This window comes from Leucoraja erinacea, chromosome 10 (genome assembly GCF_028641065.1).
Source record: "Leucoraja erinacea ecotype New England chromosome 10, Leri_hhj_1, whole genome shotgun sequence".
Taxonomy (NCBI): Eukaryota; Metazoa; Chordata; class Chondrichthyes; order Rajiformes; family Rajidae; genus Leucoraja; species Leucoraja erinaceus.
In genome coordinates this window covers 52,561,541-52,574,583 of record NC_073386.1, presented here as the reverse complement: position 1 = coordinate 52,574,583, position 13,043 = coordinate 52,561,541, and the positions used below count along the sequence as shown (strand labels likewise).

Here is a 13,043-nt window from a genome sequence, read left to right as displayed (position 1 = left end):
TGGAGGTCAATGTTCATGCTGGGGTGTAAACTACCCAAGCGAAATATTAGGTGCTGTTCCTCCAATTTGCGCTGGGCCTCACTCTGACAATGGAGGAGGCCCTGGACAGAGAGGTCAAATTGGGAATGGGAGGGGGAGTTGAAGTGCTGGGCCACCGGGAGATCACCTTGGTTAAGACGGACTAAGCGGAGGTGTTCAGAGAATCGATCGCCGAGCCTGCGCTTGGTCTCACCGATGTACAGAAGTTGACACCTGGAACAGCGGATACGGTAGCTGAGGTTGGAGGAGGTTCAAGTGAACCGCTGCCTCACCTGGAAAGACTGTTTGGGTCCTTGGATGGAGTCGAGGTGGGAGGTAAAGGGCATCTCCTGTGGTTGCATGGGGAAAGTACCAGGGGAGGGGGTGGTTTGGGTGGGAAGGGACAAGTTGACCAGGGAGTTACAGAGGGAACGGTCTCTGTGCAAAGCAGACAGGGGAGGAAATGGCAAGATGTGGCCAGTAGTGGGATCTCATTGGAGGTGGCGAAAATGTTGGGAGGATTATATGCTGTACGCGACGGCTGGTGAGGTGAAAGGTGAGGACAAGGGGGGCTCTGGGGAGGGGGGGGGGGGGGGGGGTCCTTATTACGAATGGAGGGGGGGGGGGGGGGGGGGGGGGGGAACCTATCCTGGGGGGGGGGGGCCTGGGAAACGGAACTCGGGAGGGGCATGAACAAGGTATGTGGAAATTAACTCGGCGGGGCATGAACAAGCAGAAACAATGGGTCTATCAATAGATAGTTCTGTTTGTAGGTTTTGGGGAGAAGATAAAATCGGGCCGTGCAGGGCTGGGGTACGATACGGTTGAGGGCTTTAGGGGGCAAAAAGCCGATAGTGATGAAGTCAGTCATGGTGCTTGAGATTAAGGCCTGGTGCTCATCCTTGGGGTCATGGTCCATGGTTAAGAAGGAAGAGTGTCTGAAAATTGTCCCCTGGCCTCAGTTTTCAGTAGAGGTCAGCGCGCCAGACTACCGCGACACCTCCCTTGTCAGCGGGTTTGATTATCCAGTCGGGGTTGCTGCAAAGTTAGCAGAGGGCTATATGTTCAGGGGGAGAGAGGTTAGAGTAGGTAAGGGGAGTGGAAAAGTTGAGGCAGTTGATGTCCCGCCGGCAGTTAGAAATGAAAAGGTCTAAAGAGGGTAGAGGACGATCCGGGAGAGTCCAAGAGGAGGGATCCGTTGGAGACCGGAGAATGGGGTCATCACTGGGTGGTGAGGACTTCCCATAGAAAAAGGCACAGAGACAGAGGCGACAGCAGAAGAACTCTACATCATGGCGGACCCGGAACTCGTCTGAGGTGGGGGCGGAGGGGAACAAAGGCAAGGCCTCTGCTGAGGACAGACCGTTCTGTATGGATAGTGAACACACAGCAAGGATGGGGTTGGGGTCGGAGGCAGGCAGGTGAATGAATGGAGGCAGAAGCGGCGGGGGGGGGGGGGGGGGGGGGGGGGGAAAAAATGGTGGGTGTTCAGTGAGGAGAGCGCCATGAGGACTATTGTATGGGTGGGGAGTAGCTGGGGTCACCTGGCTAAAAGGGGAAGACTCAGTGAGGTTCCCTGTAGGGGAGTGGTGGGGGCAGTAGGACACAACATTATACAAATACAATTAAAATGAAGCCTTAAAGCCCTGTCCCACGGTACGAGTTCATTCCAAGAGCTCTCCCGAGTTTTAAAAAAAAAAAATCAAAGGGGTAAGCACGGAGAATGAACGTAGCGGGGACGTCGGAGCTTTGGGACGTCTCTTAGCGCGAACGGCAGGTATTCAGCATGATGAAAAATGTCCACGACAGCCCTGAGTACCGACAAGTGGCCATTACCGTAACTCTCCGAATTCGAATCAGGGCAAACTCTGGAGAACTCTTGGAATGAACTCGTACCGTGGGACAGGGCTATTAGTTTTAGAGTTGCACATTATTTCTCCATCAACAATACGGCGCCATTAGTTTTGTAACAGGAAAGGCAAGCTATCAAAGATTTGTTTAGCATAGTGTTATCAAACTGCCCAATCTCGGTCATGGTACATTTAAGAATTATTCAAATGAAATAAATTCTGCAGTTTATCAAAGCAATTTTTTTTTAAATCCTGTAACTATTTTAGGTAGCACATTTTAGGCTGACCTAAACACCTCCAATTAAAACCATATTTGGCACTACAGGCTGTATTTACATTTACTCATGAGCAAATGTCATTTTGATTAGAGGCATTGAGGTGTCATCAATTTAAACTATTAGAATTCCTACTGATCTTCACACAACTAAACATCTAAAGGAATACAAGATTAAAGTTCCAGTCATCCAATTATGAAATCTAAACTACACACAAAGCTTTTCTTCAATTTCCCATTACATACCTCACAATCAGACACTTCTTTCTCGCACTTATCCTGCATCAGCTGAATTTTTGTCAGAATATGTTGGCGTTCACTCTTTAATTGAGCAACTTGCTCAGTCATTTCCTGGCTTCGAAGCTTAAATCGATCATAGTCACTTTAAAAAAAAAAAAAAAAAAAGTCGTATTTTAAAATACATATTTTGTTTTATTTTGGGCTCACCTAGAATAGGCCAGATTAAGCTCTTGGCAGCGCAGCGGTGGAGTTGTGCCAAAGAACCGGGTTCGATCCAGTCTATATGGAGTTTGTATGTTCTCCCCGTGACCGCATGGATTTTCTCCGGGTGCTCTGGTTCCCTCCCACATTCCAAAGACATGCGGGTTTGTAAGTAAATTGGCTTCTGTAAATTTCCCCTTGTGTGTTAGATAGAGCTAGTGTACAGGATTGATCGCTGGTCTGGGCAGACTCAGTGGGCCGAAGGGCCTGTGTCCGCGCGGTTTCCAACTGAAGTAAAGCTGGCTATCCAAATTCAAGAGCACATTTCTTCTTGCATATATAAATGGAAATTCCAGACCATATTATCACAATGCCTTAATAGGAGAGATGGGAACAATCCATTTCATTCCTACAGGTTCACTTTCAGCGGACTGGCAGTGTTTGATGTTACATTTCCCATCCAACGGCAAGCATAGCACAGGTTAGTTACTGAATAAAGCTTCCTTTACACCTTCAAACACTGCGTGAATACACACAGCAGGGGTTTGATTGCATACAACATAGGGGCAGGGGCAGCATTGAGCAGTCGACAGAGAAAACTTTCATCCATATTATTCAATTTAACAATCCCAGCGCAGTTATACCTTGGGGCACATACAGAGTGAATCTCTTTATACTGACACACAAGCACTCCTGGGCGGGTAATATAATATAAGACCAGGGTTTCTACCTTTATCTTTTCGAACAGGCAGATCTCAGTATGCTACTGCCCTAGCTCTAGTTATCCAAGGAGCATGTGATAGTCCCACCCTTTTCCCCTTACGGAAATGTATTTACCCACAGTTTCTTGGAATCTCCATCCAGAATGACTCCCATTGCTGGGAATAACCAGTGTGTTTGATGGGATTGGAATTGTTACTTTGTAACTGCCTTAGGCTTTCAAGCACAAAAATTAGTTGATCTATCAGTTTAATAAGGTTTTACTCTGTAGCCAACATGCTACATGTAACCAGGGAGTGTTTATGCAGAAGAATATTTGTAGAAGCAGTAAATACTGACACCTGGTAGTGACATGGGTTAAAAACTGATAGATTAAAGACACCATAGCGGTTTTCAATTCTGACAGTTTCGATACACATAAGTGTGGTTCTAATTTTAACTACTTTGCTTAAACTCTCCTGTCAACAGATGATAACAGCTAAAAGATGCACCACAGTCCAAAGCAAACCCTGATACAGTGATTAAATTAATAAAAAAGACACAGAGCTGGTGTCATTCTGTGGGTCAAGAGGCATTTCTGGACAACATGGATAGGTGGCGCCTCGGGTCTGAAACTTTGCTTATCCATGCCCTCCATGGATGCTGTCTGACCCTCAGGTTAATGCAGCACTGCGTCCTTTTTTTAGTAAAGCAGCATCTGCAGTTCCTTGTGCCCACATTAAGTTTACTTACCTCGCTACTGAATCAAGGTTATGCTCCCAAGTTTCCCGCTTCTTAAATATCTGCATCTGCAGCTTGTCTTGCTTTTCTAACTTCAAACAGAGAACCCTTTTCAGTTGAGCCTCTTCTGTCTGCATGCTTTCAAGTTCCATTCTTTTCCTATCCAGCTTATTTTCTTCATTCCAAATCTGTAGAAAAGTTAAGTGAACAATATATTCTTGCACGAAACAACAGTATCATTTTTGACATGTATGCACATAAAATCCAACAGCTGCTTGATCAAAAGGGCATGGTTTCAATATACTTTTGGAACTATCCTACGCTTCTGTTTTTACCTTCTATCTTCATATAACTCCAGAGAACATATTTTTCTCGATAGCAGAGAATTAAATAATAGCCTGGCTTTTTGAAACCAAACCAATCCTTGAAATTTATAAGAATGCCCTCACAAGGATTGCTTCAATTCAACAATATTAAAACCTGGTAGGATTTATATCCCAGCAGGAACATTGAAACCAAAATTGGACTCCATTGTGCAGGGAAAGTCTTGACACTTGAGTCGATCCAGTGTAAATTCACTTGAATATCAAGGCAGACTTTGAAAAAAACAATAAGATGTTTTCTTCAAAAGAATATTGATTACAGAATAATGTTACAGGACTATTTAAAATTATCAAAGTAAACGGATAGGAAAGGTTTATGGGATATGGGCCAAATGGGATCAGCTGAGGAACGGAGTTTTGGTTGACAAGGACAAATTGGGCCAAGGACCTGTCTCCATGCTGCATGGCTCTATGAAAGGACACGATAGATTAAAGAAAACTATTTCCAATGACAACTGAATTAAGAGGAGGCCATCAATCCAAAAATAAATCATTTTAAGAGAGGACAGAAAGATTCAAGGTGCTTTTGAATTCATTGCCAGAATATAGACCTAAAAAGTCAAAATTGGATTAATTTTAAAAGATTTGATGAGTATCGGGTGCTCATGGGAATCTGAACCGTTTGCTCAGGTGGAGAAAATGGCCTGTCCCACATAGGTGATATTTTAGGCAACTGATGGCGACTGTCTGTCATAGCAGGTTGCCGAAAATCTAGTTGACGTCAAGTTACCCACAACCGGCGACCCAATCGTCACGACTTAGGATGTCCACCTACAGCCACACCTACAACCACACGTGCGACAACCAAAGTCAGCCTACGTCCACCTGCAACAAGCTACGACCCTGTCGGCGACAAGTGAAGACAATTCAGTAGCTGGCACCCATCACCTGTTGACGCAGGTAGTCGCCAATGGAATTCACCGAAGTCAGCACCGGCGACAACCTACGAAATCACCTGCGTCAGGTGAAGTCAAGCTATGCACATTGGCGTCAATCCCACTGTCGCCGAACATTTTGAAAATCCAGCGGCTACCAGAAAGACGCTATGACTCTTTGGATGACCGAGGAGACTAAAATCACAATACAATTAGAAAACAGGAGTATAATCCTTATAACTATAAAACTCTTGAGTGTGTGTGTGCGTGTGCGTGCGCGGGTTTATTTGTTTGTGTGTGATCACATCTGCTCAAAGAAACGACGCGCGAACGGAAACGTTTTTTACATATTCCTGTAGAGTTTTATCATGTGGAGTCCAAAATTGTCTTATCTGAAAAAGTTATGCTTTATTTCTCAAGTTATTTATGAAAATGTTCACAAATCTGAAATGTCTTTGAAAATAAAACCAAGCAGCTTTGGCTGATGACATCACAATTGCTCTGCGGGCACTGTGTGTTGCGCTGCGATTGACGTCCCCCCCAAGGGCTGCCGCCCCACCCCCCCCCTCCTCTCCCCCCCCCTCCTCTCTCCCCCCCCTCTCTCTCTCTCTCCTCTATCCGCCTCTCTCTCCCCCATCCGCCTCTCTCTCCCTCTCCTCCACCCCCCCACCCCTCCCTTCCCAGCCACCCCCTCCCCCTCTGCTCCTCTCTCTGTTTGTCTCTGCCCCTCTCACTAACCCTCACTCTTAACCTCCCCCCACCCCTCTCTAGATGGGCCTGCGAGTTGGGGGCTATGCGTCAGTGGATAGGATGGGTATGGGGTAAAAGGAGCCAATTAAAATAATATCAGGGTGGCTGTGTGTGTGCGTGCGTGTTGGTTAATGTGTGTGTGACGCCGCAGGCCGCCCCCCCACCCCCGCAACCGTACGTTGAGGGGACGGGACCCAACAGGTCCCACTTGGTCTAGTAACATCCAAAACTCCAAAAGAATGATTGATCTAGCAATTAAGCTATATCACTGACAATAGAATAATTATAAAGTGCATTAAATTCAGTTTAAGAGAAAAAATGCATTTAACTTTTATTTTCATTTATAAGAAAAGCAGAGATTTATCAGCAGTTACTGGAAAAACTTTTTCAAATGTTATCTTGTGTACAAATGCATTCATGTAAAAATAACAAAAAACAACCTCCCCCCCCCTTTTCTGATTAGCTTCTATGTAGTTCACCATGCTGATTTGGTCAAATATCTGAAGTAGAGATAAAGTTTCCATTACTCATTCCAGTCAGCGATGAGCATAATAAATACCAGAATGATAATAATAATATACAAATAATTAAATTTATGATTCTGTGTAATTAAGATGTTTGTTTTTCAAAAAATCGTTGATTTTCAAAGTTTTCACCCATAATAAAGAACACTTTATGAAACTGATGTGATGTGCTGAACATCGTCACAATGTTCACCCTCATTGAAAACAGTCATTTAGGATATTTAAGTTAGCAAAGGTTAAGCAAAATGTAATGCACAGTTTGATAAACATACCTCTGTGTTCTCACTGCATATTTTGTCAAAGCCAGCTTGGGATTGTTGCAAGATACTGCAGTAAGTTTCCAGTTCTTTTTTCTGGAAATCACTAAAATTTGCCAACTTGTCCTGAAGTTCCAATGTCCTGTCGTTTTTCTTTTGCTGTTGAATATGCACAAAAAAGAATGACGATGGAGATAAACCAGTCAGCTAGATTTTTTGATAAGCACGAGTTGGCACATCCACAACACCAACCAGTCAGTCCTTGACCGGCAATTGTCTGCTGTTTAGGTCTGATGATGCCAACCCAAAGCACTCTCTGCACACTAAGAATGCAACTAGGACATTTAGGAAAAGATAAAAAGACAACATTCAAGGCAGATCCCTTCCATGTTTATTTCAGTTAAATCACATAGAGTAGGTTTTAACCATAGGGGCAGTTTGTAGTACCCCTTGACATGCCAAGCAATGACTTAGCTCGGAACAAGTGCTCAAGGCAATATTAAGTTGCAGTCTGGAGACAAGAGATTGTAGATACTTGAACCATGAACAAAACATACTGGAAGAACTCGGTGGGTCACGCAGCTTTTGTGAAGGGAAGCGGACAGAAGACCTTGCAGGATGGGACCCTTGTTTGGCCTGATCAGATGTCTGCCAATTTCCTCCACACACACACGGCTTGACCTGCTGAGGTCTTCCAGTGCTTTGTTTTTTTGATTAAGTTGCAGTCTGTTGCCTCAGATCTCCTTTCACGTGGATGATTGTAAAAATACATCTTGAAAAAGATCACAGTGACTATCTCATACATCCTGAATGTCAAACTACACCAGAACAGAGTGAGGAAATGACTATTTTTATCCTGGAGGAATAAACAGGAACCAACGGCATAGATTCTACTCATTTTAAAAGATACTGCTCAGAGACAAAACATGTAATTATTCAATTACATATTAACATTCCCATCATATCTTAAGCACAGATGAATTACTTTAGTTTAACTTAGGGATACAACATGCTGTGTGAAGGCCCTTCGGCACACTGAGTATACGCCAACATCGATCATCCATTCACACTAGTTCTCTGTAATCCCACTTTCACATCCCCACTCTACAAACCCACAGTTTTAAAAAAAAGCACCAGTTAACATCAGGCAGCTGAAAATTATTAAGAAGCAAGAGTCTACACCGAGTCATACAATGTGGAAACAGGCTCTTCCGCCCAACTTGCCCACACTGACCAACATGTCCCATCTTCACTAGTCCCACTTGCCTGCATTTGGCCCATATTCCCTGTCCTATCGATATACCCATCTAATTACTTCTTAAACATTGCGATAGATCCTGCATCAATGACCTCCTCCTGCAGCTTGTTCAATACACCTTCCATCCTGTGTGTCGAAAAAGTCACCATGCAAATTCCTATAAAATTATTCCCCCATCACCTTAAACCTATGCCCTCTGGTTCTCAATTCCCCCACTCTGGGCTAGAGATTCTGTGGGTCCGCCTGATCTATTCCCCTCATAATATTATATACAAAAAAGGGAAAAGTTGTGACAGAAAAAACATGTTCTGTGGGACAAAAAAAAAGTTTAAAACAATGATTCCACTGTAACAGTCCTGACACAGATCTCTGCATTGGAAAGAATGTAGAATCAGGTTGCACAGGGTTGTAGGTGATCTTAAAAGAGGTCAGCGACTGGCTCTTTATATGTGTACCAGGTTTCCATGCAGGGAAAGTTAGATGGTGTAGGATAGTTAACGTTCAGCCTTTACAAAGCATCGTTTCAGAAACAGCAGCAGCAAAGTTGACGGCACGACTGATAAAAATGAGATTAGATCAAGAGGCGGGTTCAGAAGGAGGGAGGTTAGAATGACTAAAGGATGTTGAGAAATTGATATAATTGACACCACGCTAGCCAATGAAACAGTACATTTCAAAGGTGGGAAGAAAAGTGCACTGGGGTGGATAGTTTGGAGGGTTCTTCCAGCCAAAGGTGTAGACAGAGGCAAGTAGCAATTTAAGGAAGTTCACCCTTGCAAAACAATACCGTGACTTTTGCACAAAAGCCACTTCCACCTTGATACTCTTTTCCCTTAAAATGGGACCAGTGGTGGACAAATTTGCAATGATTTGCCAGCAAAAGGTAGCACTTTATAATCTAAACGTATATAAGAATATTCATACCAAGGCAACCTTCTTCTTTTCAACTGCCTCACTCATTGCCAGTATTTCACTCTTCTGTTGTTCTGGGCATTCCACAATCATGGGTTTGAGCTTTGCTTGTCTCTCCTTTGCATTGACCAAGTCCACTTTGAGTTGGCTCTATGAATAAAAGATAACAATAAAATAACTTTATTAGGGAAAATAATTACGTTAACCTTTCCAACCTGTCAACCAACAGTTGGGATTCTGTGGTATAATGGTTATTTTTACAGTATTAGAGGGCTAGACTACTGGCTGTAGTATGAAAGGTCAAAACCAAGTTACATAAATAAATCAGAAATAAAAATCTAAAATCAAAGGATTATGATAAAATGTGAATTCTGAGGCAGTGGAGGCCCGTTCTCTGGATACTTTCAAGAGAGAGCTAGATAGGGCTCTTGAAGATAGCTGAGTCAGGGGATATGGGGAGAAGGCAGGAACGGGGTACTGATTGGGGATGATCAGCCATGATCACACTAAATGGCGGTGCTGGCTCGAAGGGCCGAATGGCCTTCTCCTGCACCTATTGTGCCACTGTTAACCAACACACTTTAGACAGGACTATGTGTAAAATCTAGAGGCCGATGTATGCTCTCTGATTGTTGGCAGAACATAGAAGGCTGGATAAATAACATAGAAGGCTTCAATATACCCAAAGGTCTACTCAACCATAACTGCACCCAACATCTTGTATACTCGTTCCCTCCACCAAGCTGCAACATAACATACATATCTATGAATGTCCCACAGAAACTTGCCACTGTTTGGTTAACAGCACCGCCCAAATCTACTACTTCTAATGCTTAGGAAGACAAGAACAGCAGTCACATGGGAAACATTAGCCTGCTTAGAAATTGTTGCTTCTGTGTAACCCTACACAAGTATGAAACCTGGGCAGCAGGTCAAATTTTAGGCTGTCTTTCAATTTATGTTCCAACTTGTGGCATGCTTTTGTTTTTTAAACTAAAAATGTTCTTTTGAATAATTAAATGCAGCTTCACAACCTCATTAGCAGCATTCAGCAATTTATTATGAAAGATCAACGTTACATTAGAATTATTTGCATCCAAGAGCAGGCAAGTATTTGTGTAGAAATAGATTTGACTGGAAATCTTTAAATTAGGTTGTTTATAACCATTTGGAATTCATTAATTTAAGGCTTCTACGTGATTCTTCCATTAGCTAGGGTACAGTCAAATTTACCTCCAGCAAGTCGTCCGACCTCACCACTTTCGCCACGCCTTTTGGGAGGTACAAGTTCCTCAGGATGCCTTTCGGGATTAGCTCCGCCAGCGAGGTTTTCCTGCGCTCCATGGAGCAGTTGTTTGCCGGGCTCCCATGTGCCATCATTGTAGATGACATCCTTGTGTACGGCCGGGATGTCGAGGAGCATGACCGAAATCTCCGCCGGGTACTCGACCGTGCTCGTCAGATAAACCTCAAGCTGAATCCCTCCAAGTGCCGGTTCCGACTGTCTGAGGTCTCTTACGTCAGACACATTTTCACCTCTCGGGGTCTGAAGCCCGACCCTGCCAAGACCACGGCTATTTCAGAGTTTCCTGCCCCTGTTGATGTTGCAGGTCTGCAAAGGTTTCTCGGGATGGTGAATTATTTGGGCAAGTTTATCCCGCGCCTCAGTGAGCCAAGTGCGCCGCTGCGCCTTCTAACCAAGAAGGAAGTTGCCTGGTCTTGGAGCCCACAGCAAAAAAGCAGCTGATTGACACTCCTGTACTGCGATTCTTTGACCTCAAGTTGCCGATTGTCGTGACCTGTGATGCTTCCCGTTTTGGCCTCGGTGCTGCCTGCATGCAGCTCTGCGAAGGTGATTCTCTGCTGCCTGTCTCGTTTGCTTCTCGCACAATGACTGACACGGAGCAGAGGTATGCTCAAATCGAGAAGGAGCTCCTGGCTATGGTGTTTGCCTGTTCGAAGTTTAGAGATTTTCTTTACGGTGTGCGGTTCACAGTTGAAACGGACCACCAGCCGTTGGTCACCATACTTAATAAGCCCATTCATGCTGCCCCGGCCCGTTTGCAGCGGATGATGTTACAGCTGCAACGCTTTGAGTTTGACATAGTGTACAAGAAGGGCACGGAAATGCATATTGCTGATGCCCTGTCGCGGGCGCCTTTGTCCTCCTGTGTACAGCATCCATATGAACAATCTGATCTGCATGTCCTCAACGTGAATTTCGTCCCGTCGAAGCAGTTACAGACACTGATTGAGCACACCGCTGCTGACTCTGATTTGCAGCAGCTGTCGGCTGTTATTCTGCGTGGTTGGCCCTGCAAGCCACACTCCCTGCCTGCTGCCGTGAGGCCGTTCTTCCTTGTTCGGGACGAGCTTGTACTTCGGGATGGAATTGTCATTAAGGGTCACAAAGTGGTTATTCCTGCCTCGTTGTATGATGCCTACTATTCTGCTGCACACTCCGGGCACCCGGGTGCTGACGCCACCGTTGCACATGCCCAGGGGCAATACTATTGGCCTGCTATGGCCAAGTACATCAAGGCTCGGGTTGCTGCGTGTGCTGCTTGCAACTCCATGGCCCCTCACCATCAACGACAGCCCCTGCTACAACAGCCGGCACCTGAAATGCCCCGATCTTCGCTGCCTTTGCCTTTGGGAGAGGGGAGTGAGGGTGGTGTACGGACCCGCTCTGGCAGAGTTGTGCGGGCTCCTGATCGGTATGGTGATTATGCTTAGTTTGAGATGTTCTCTGACCATTATTGTTATTATGTGCAGGTCTGTATAATTGCCTGTTGCTGCTATTTATCTTACGGGAAGGGATGTAGATGGTTATGCATGCAACCATATATGTAACTACCTCATTAGCATATCGTCCCTCCCACATTCTATAGTATAACTGTAGTCTCTGCATGTTCCCTCCCTGTTGGGTTCCAGTACGTATGTAGACCAGTTGTGGTTAGTACTGGAACGTGTGTTATTAGTGTTTAAATAAAGACCTTGCTAAAGGACTATGGACAACGTCTAGTTTCCTTTACATATCCCATTGCCTCCATTAGACTGTCTCTGGAACTGGTGCGCTACAATGCTGAAATTATATTCTGCACCCTGTATCGTCCCCTGTGCTCTACGTATTGCACTTCACGTTAGTTTGATTGTATTCCCGTAGTTTATTTAGAGATACAGCGCGGAAACACACCCTTCAACCCAACAAATTATAAGGTAATTTGTGATAGGAGTAGAATTAGGCCATTAGGCCCATCAAGTCTACGCCAGCATTCAACTATGACTGATCTATCTATCCCTCCTAAACACATTCTCCCGTCTTCTCTCCATAACCTCCGACACCTATACAAATCAAAAATCGATCTAGCTCTGCCTTACAAATATCCACAGCCTTCTGTGGCAAAGAATTCCACAGATTCATCACTCTCTGACTAAAGACATTTCTCCTCATCTCCTTCCCAAAAAAACGTCCTTTAATTCTGAGGCTATTACCTCTAATCCTAGACTCCCCCACTGGTGGAAACATCATCTCCACATCCACTCTATCCAAGCCTCTCACTATTCTGTATGTTTTACTAAGGTTCCCCCTCATTCTTCTAAACTCCAGCGAGTACAGGCCCAGTGCTGACAAACGCTCATCATAGATTAACCTACTTATTCCTGGGATCATTCTTGTAAAGCTCCTCTGGACCCTTTCCAGAGGAGCTTTCCAGAGCCAACACATCCTTCCTCAGATAGTGTCCAAAATTGCGGTTGAGTCCACGTCAACCAACAATCCCCATACACATTCGACACACCAGGAACAATTTACATTTTTTACCCAAGCCAATTAACCTACAAACCTGTACGTCTTTGAGTGTGTTGTGGCCGTTACCCTGTTACATGCAACTCAACTTCAACACATCAACAATCAGAAATTACATTTCCACATTTGATGGCAAACTGACGTATGATGTTCATATGAAGTTGTTGAGCTTAATTTAGCAATTAAAATTTTTATTTTTCATTTAGTTATTCAAACTGAATTTTCAAATTTTTATTGAAAGGCAAAAGCATGT

General features: G+C 44.4%; 1 protein-coding gene across 2 annotated transcripts in view; it reads right to left on the bottom strand.

Moving 5' to 3' along the window:
• Positions 1–13,043, bottom strand: part of nuf2 (UF2 component of NDC80 kinetochore complex) — a 35,368-nt gene that overhangs the window by 1,261 nt on the left and 21,064 nt on the right. For both annotated transcript variants that reach the window (XM_055642312.1, XM_055642311.1), the window contains exons 11-14: positions 8,995–9,132; positions 6,828–6,971; positions 4,036–4,211; positions 2,389–2,524 (exon numbers count right to left, since the gene is read on the bottom strand). In XM_055642312.1, coding sequence (XP_055498287.1) covers positions 2,389–2,524; positions 4,036–4,211; positions 6,828–6,971; positions 8,995–9,132 — 594 coding nt within the window. The remainder of the gene's footprint in view (positions 1–2,388; positions 2,525–4,035; positions 4,212–6,827; positions 6,972–8,994; positions 9,133–13,043) is intronic.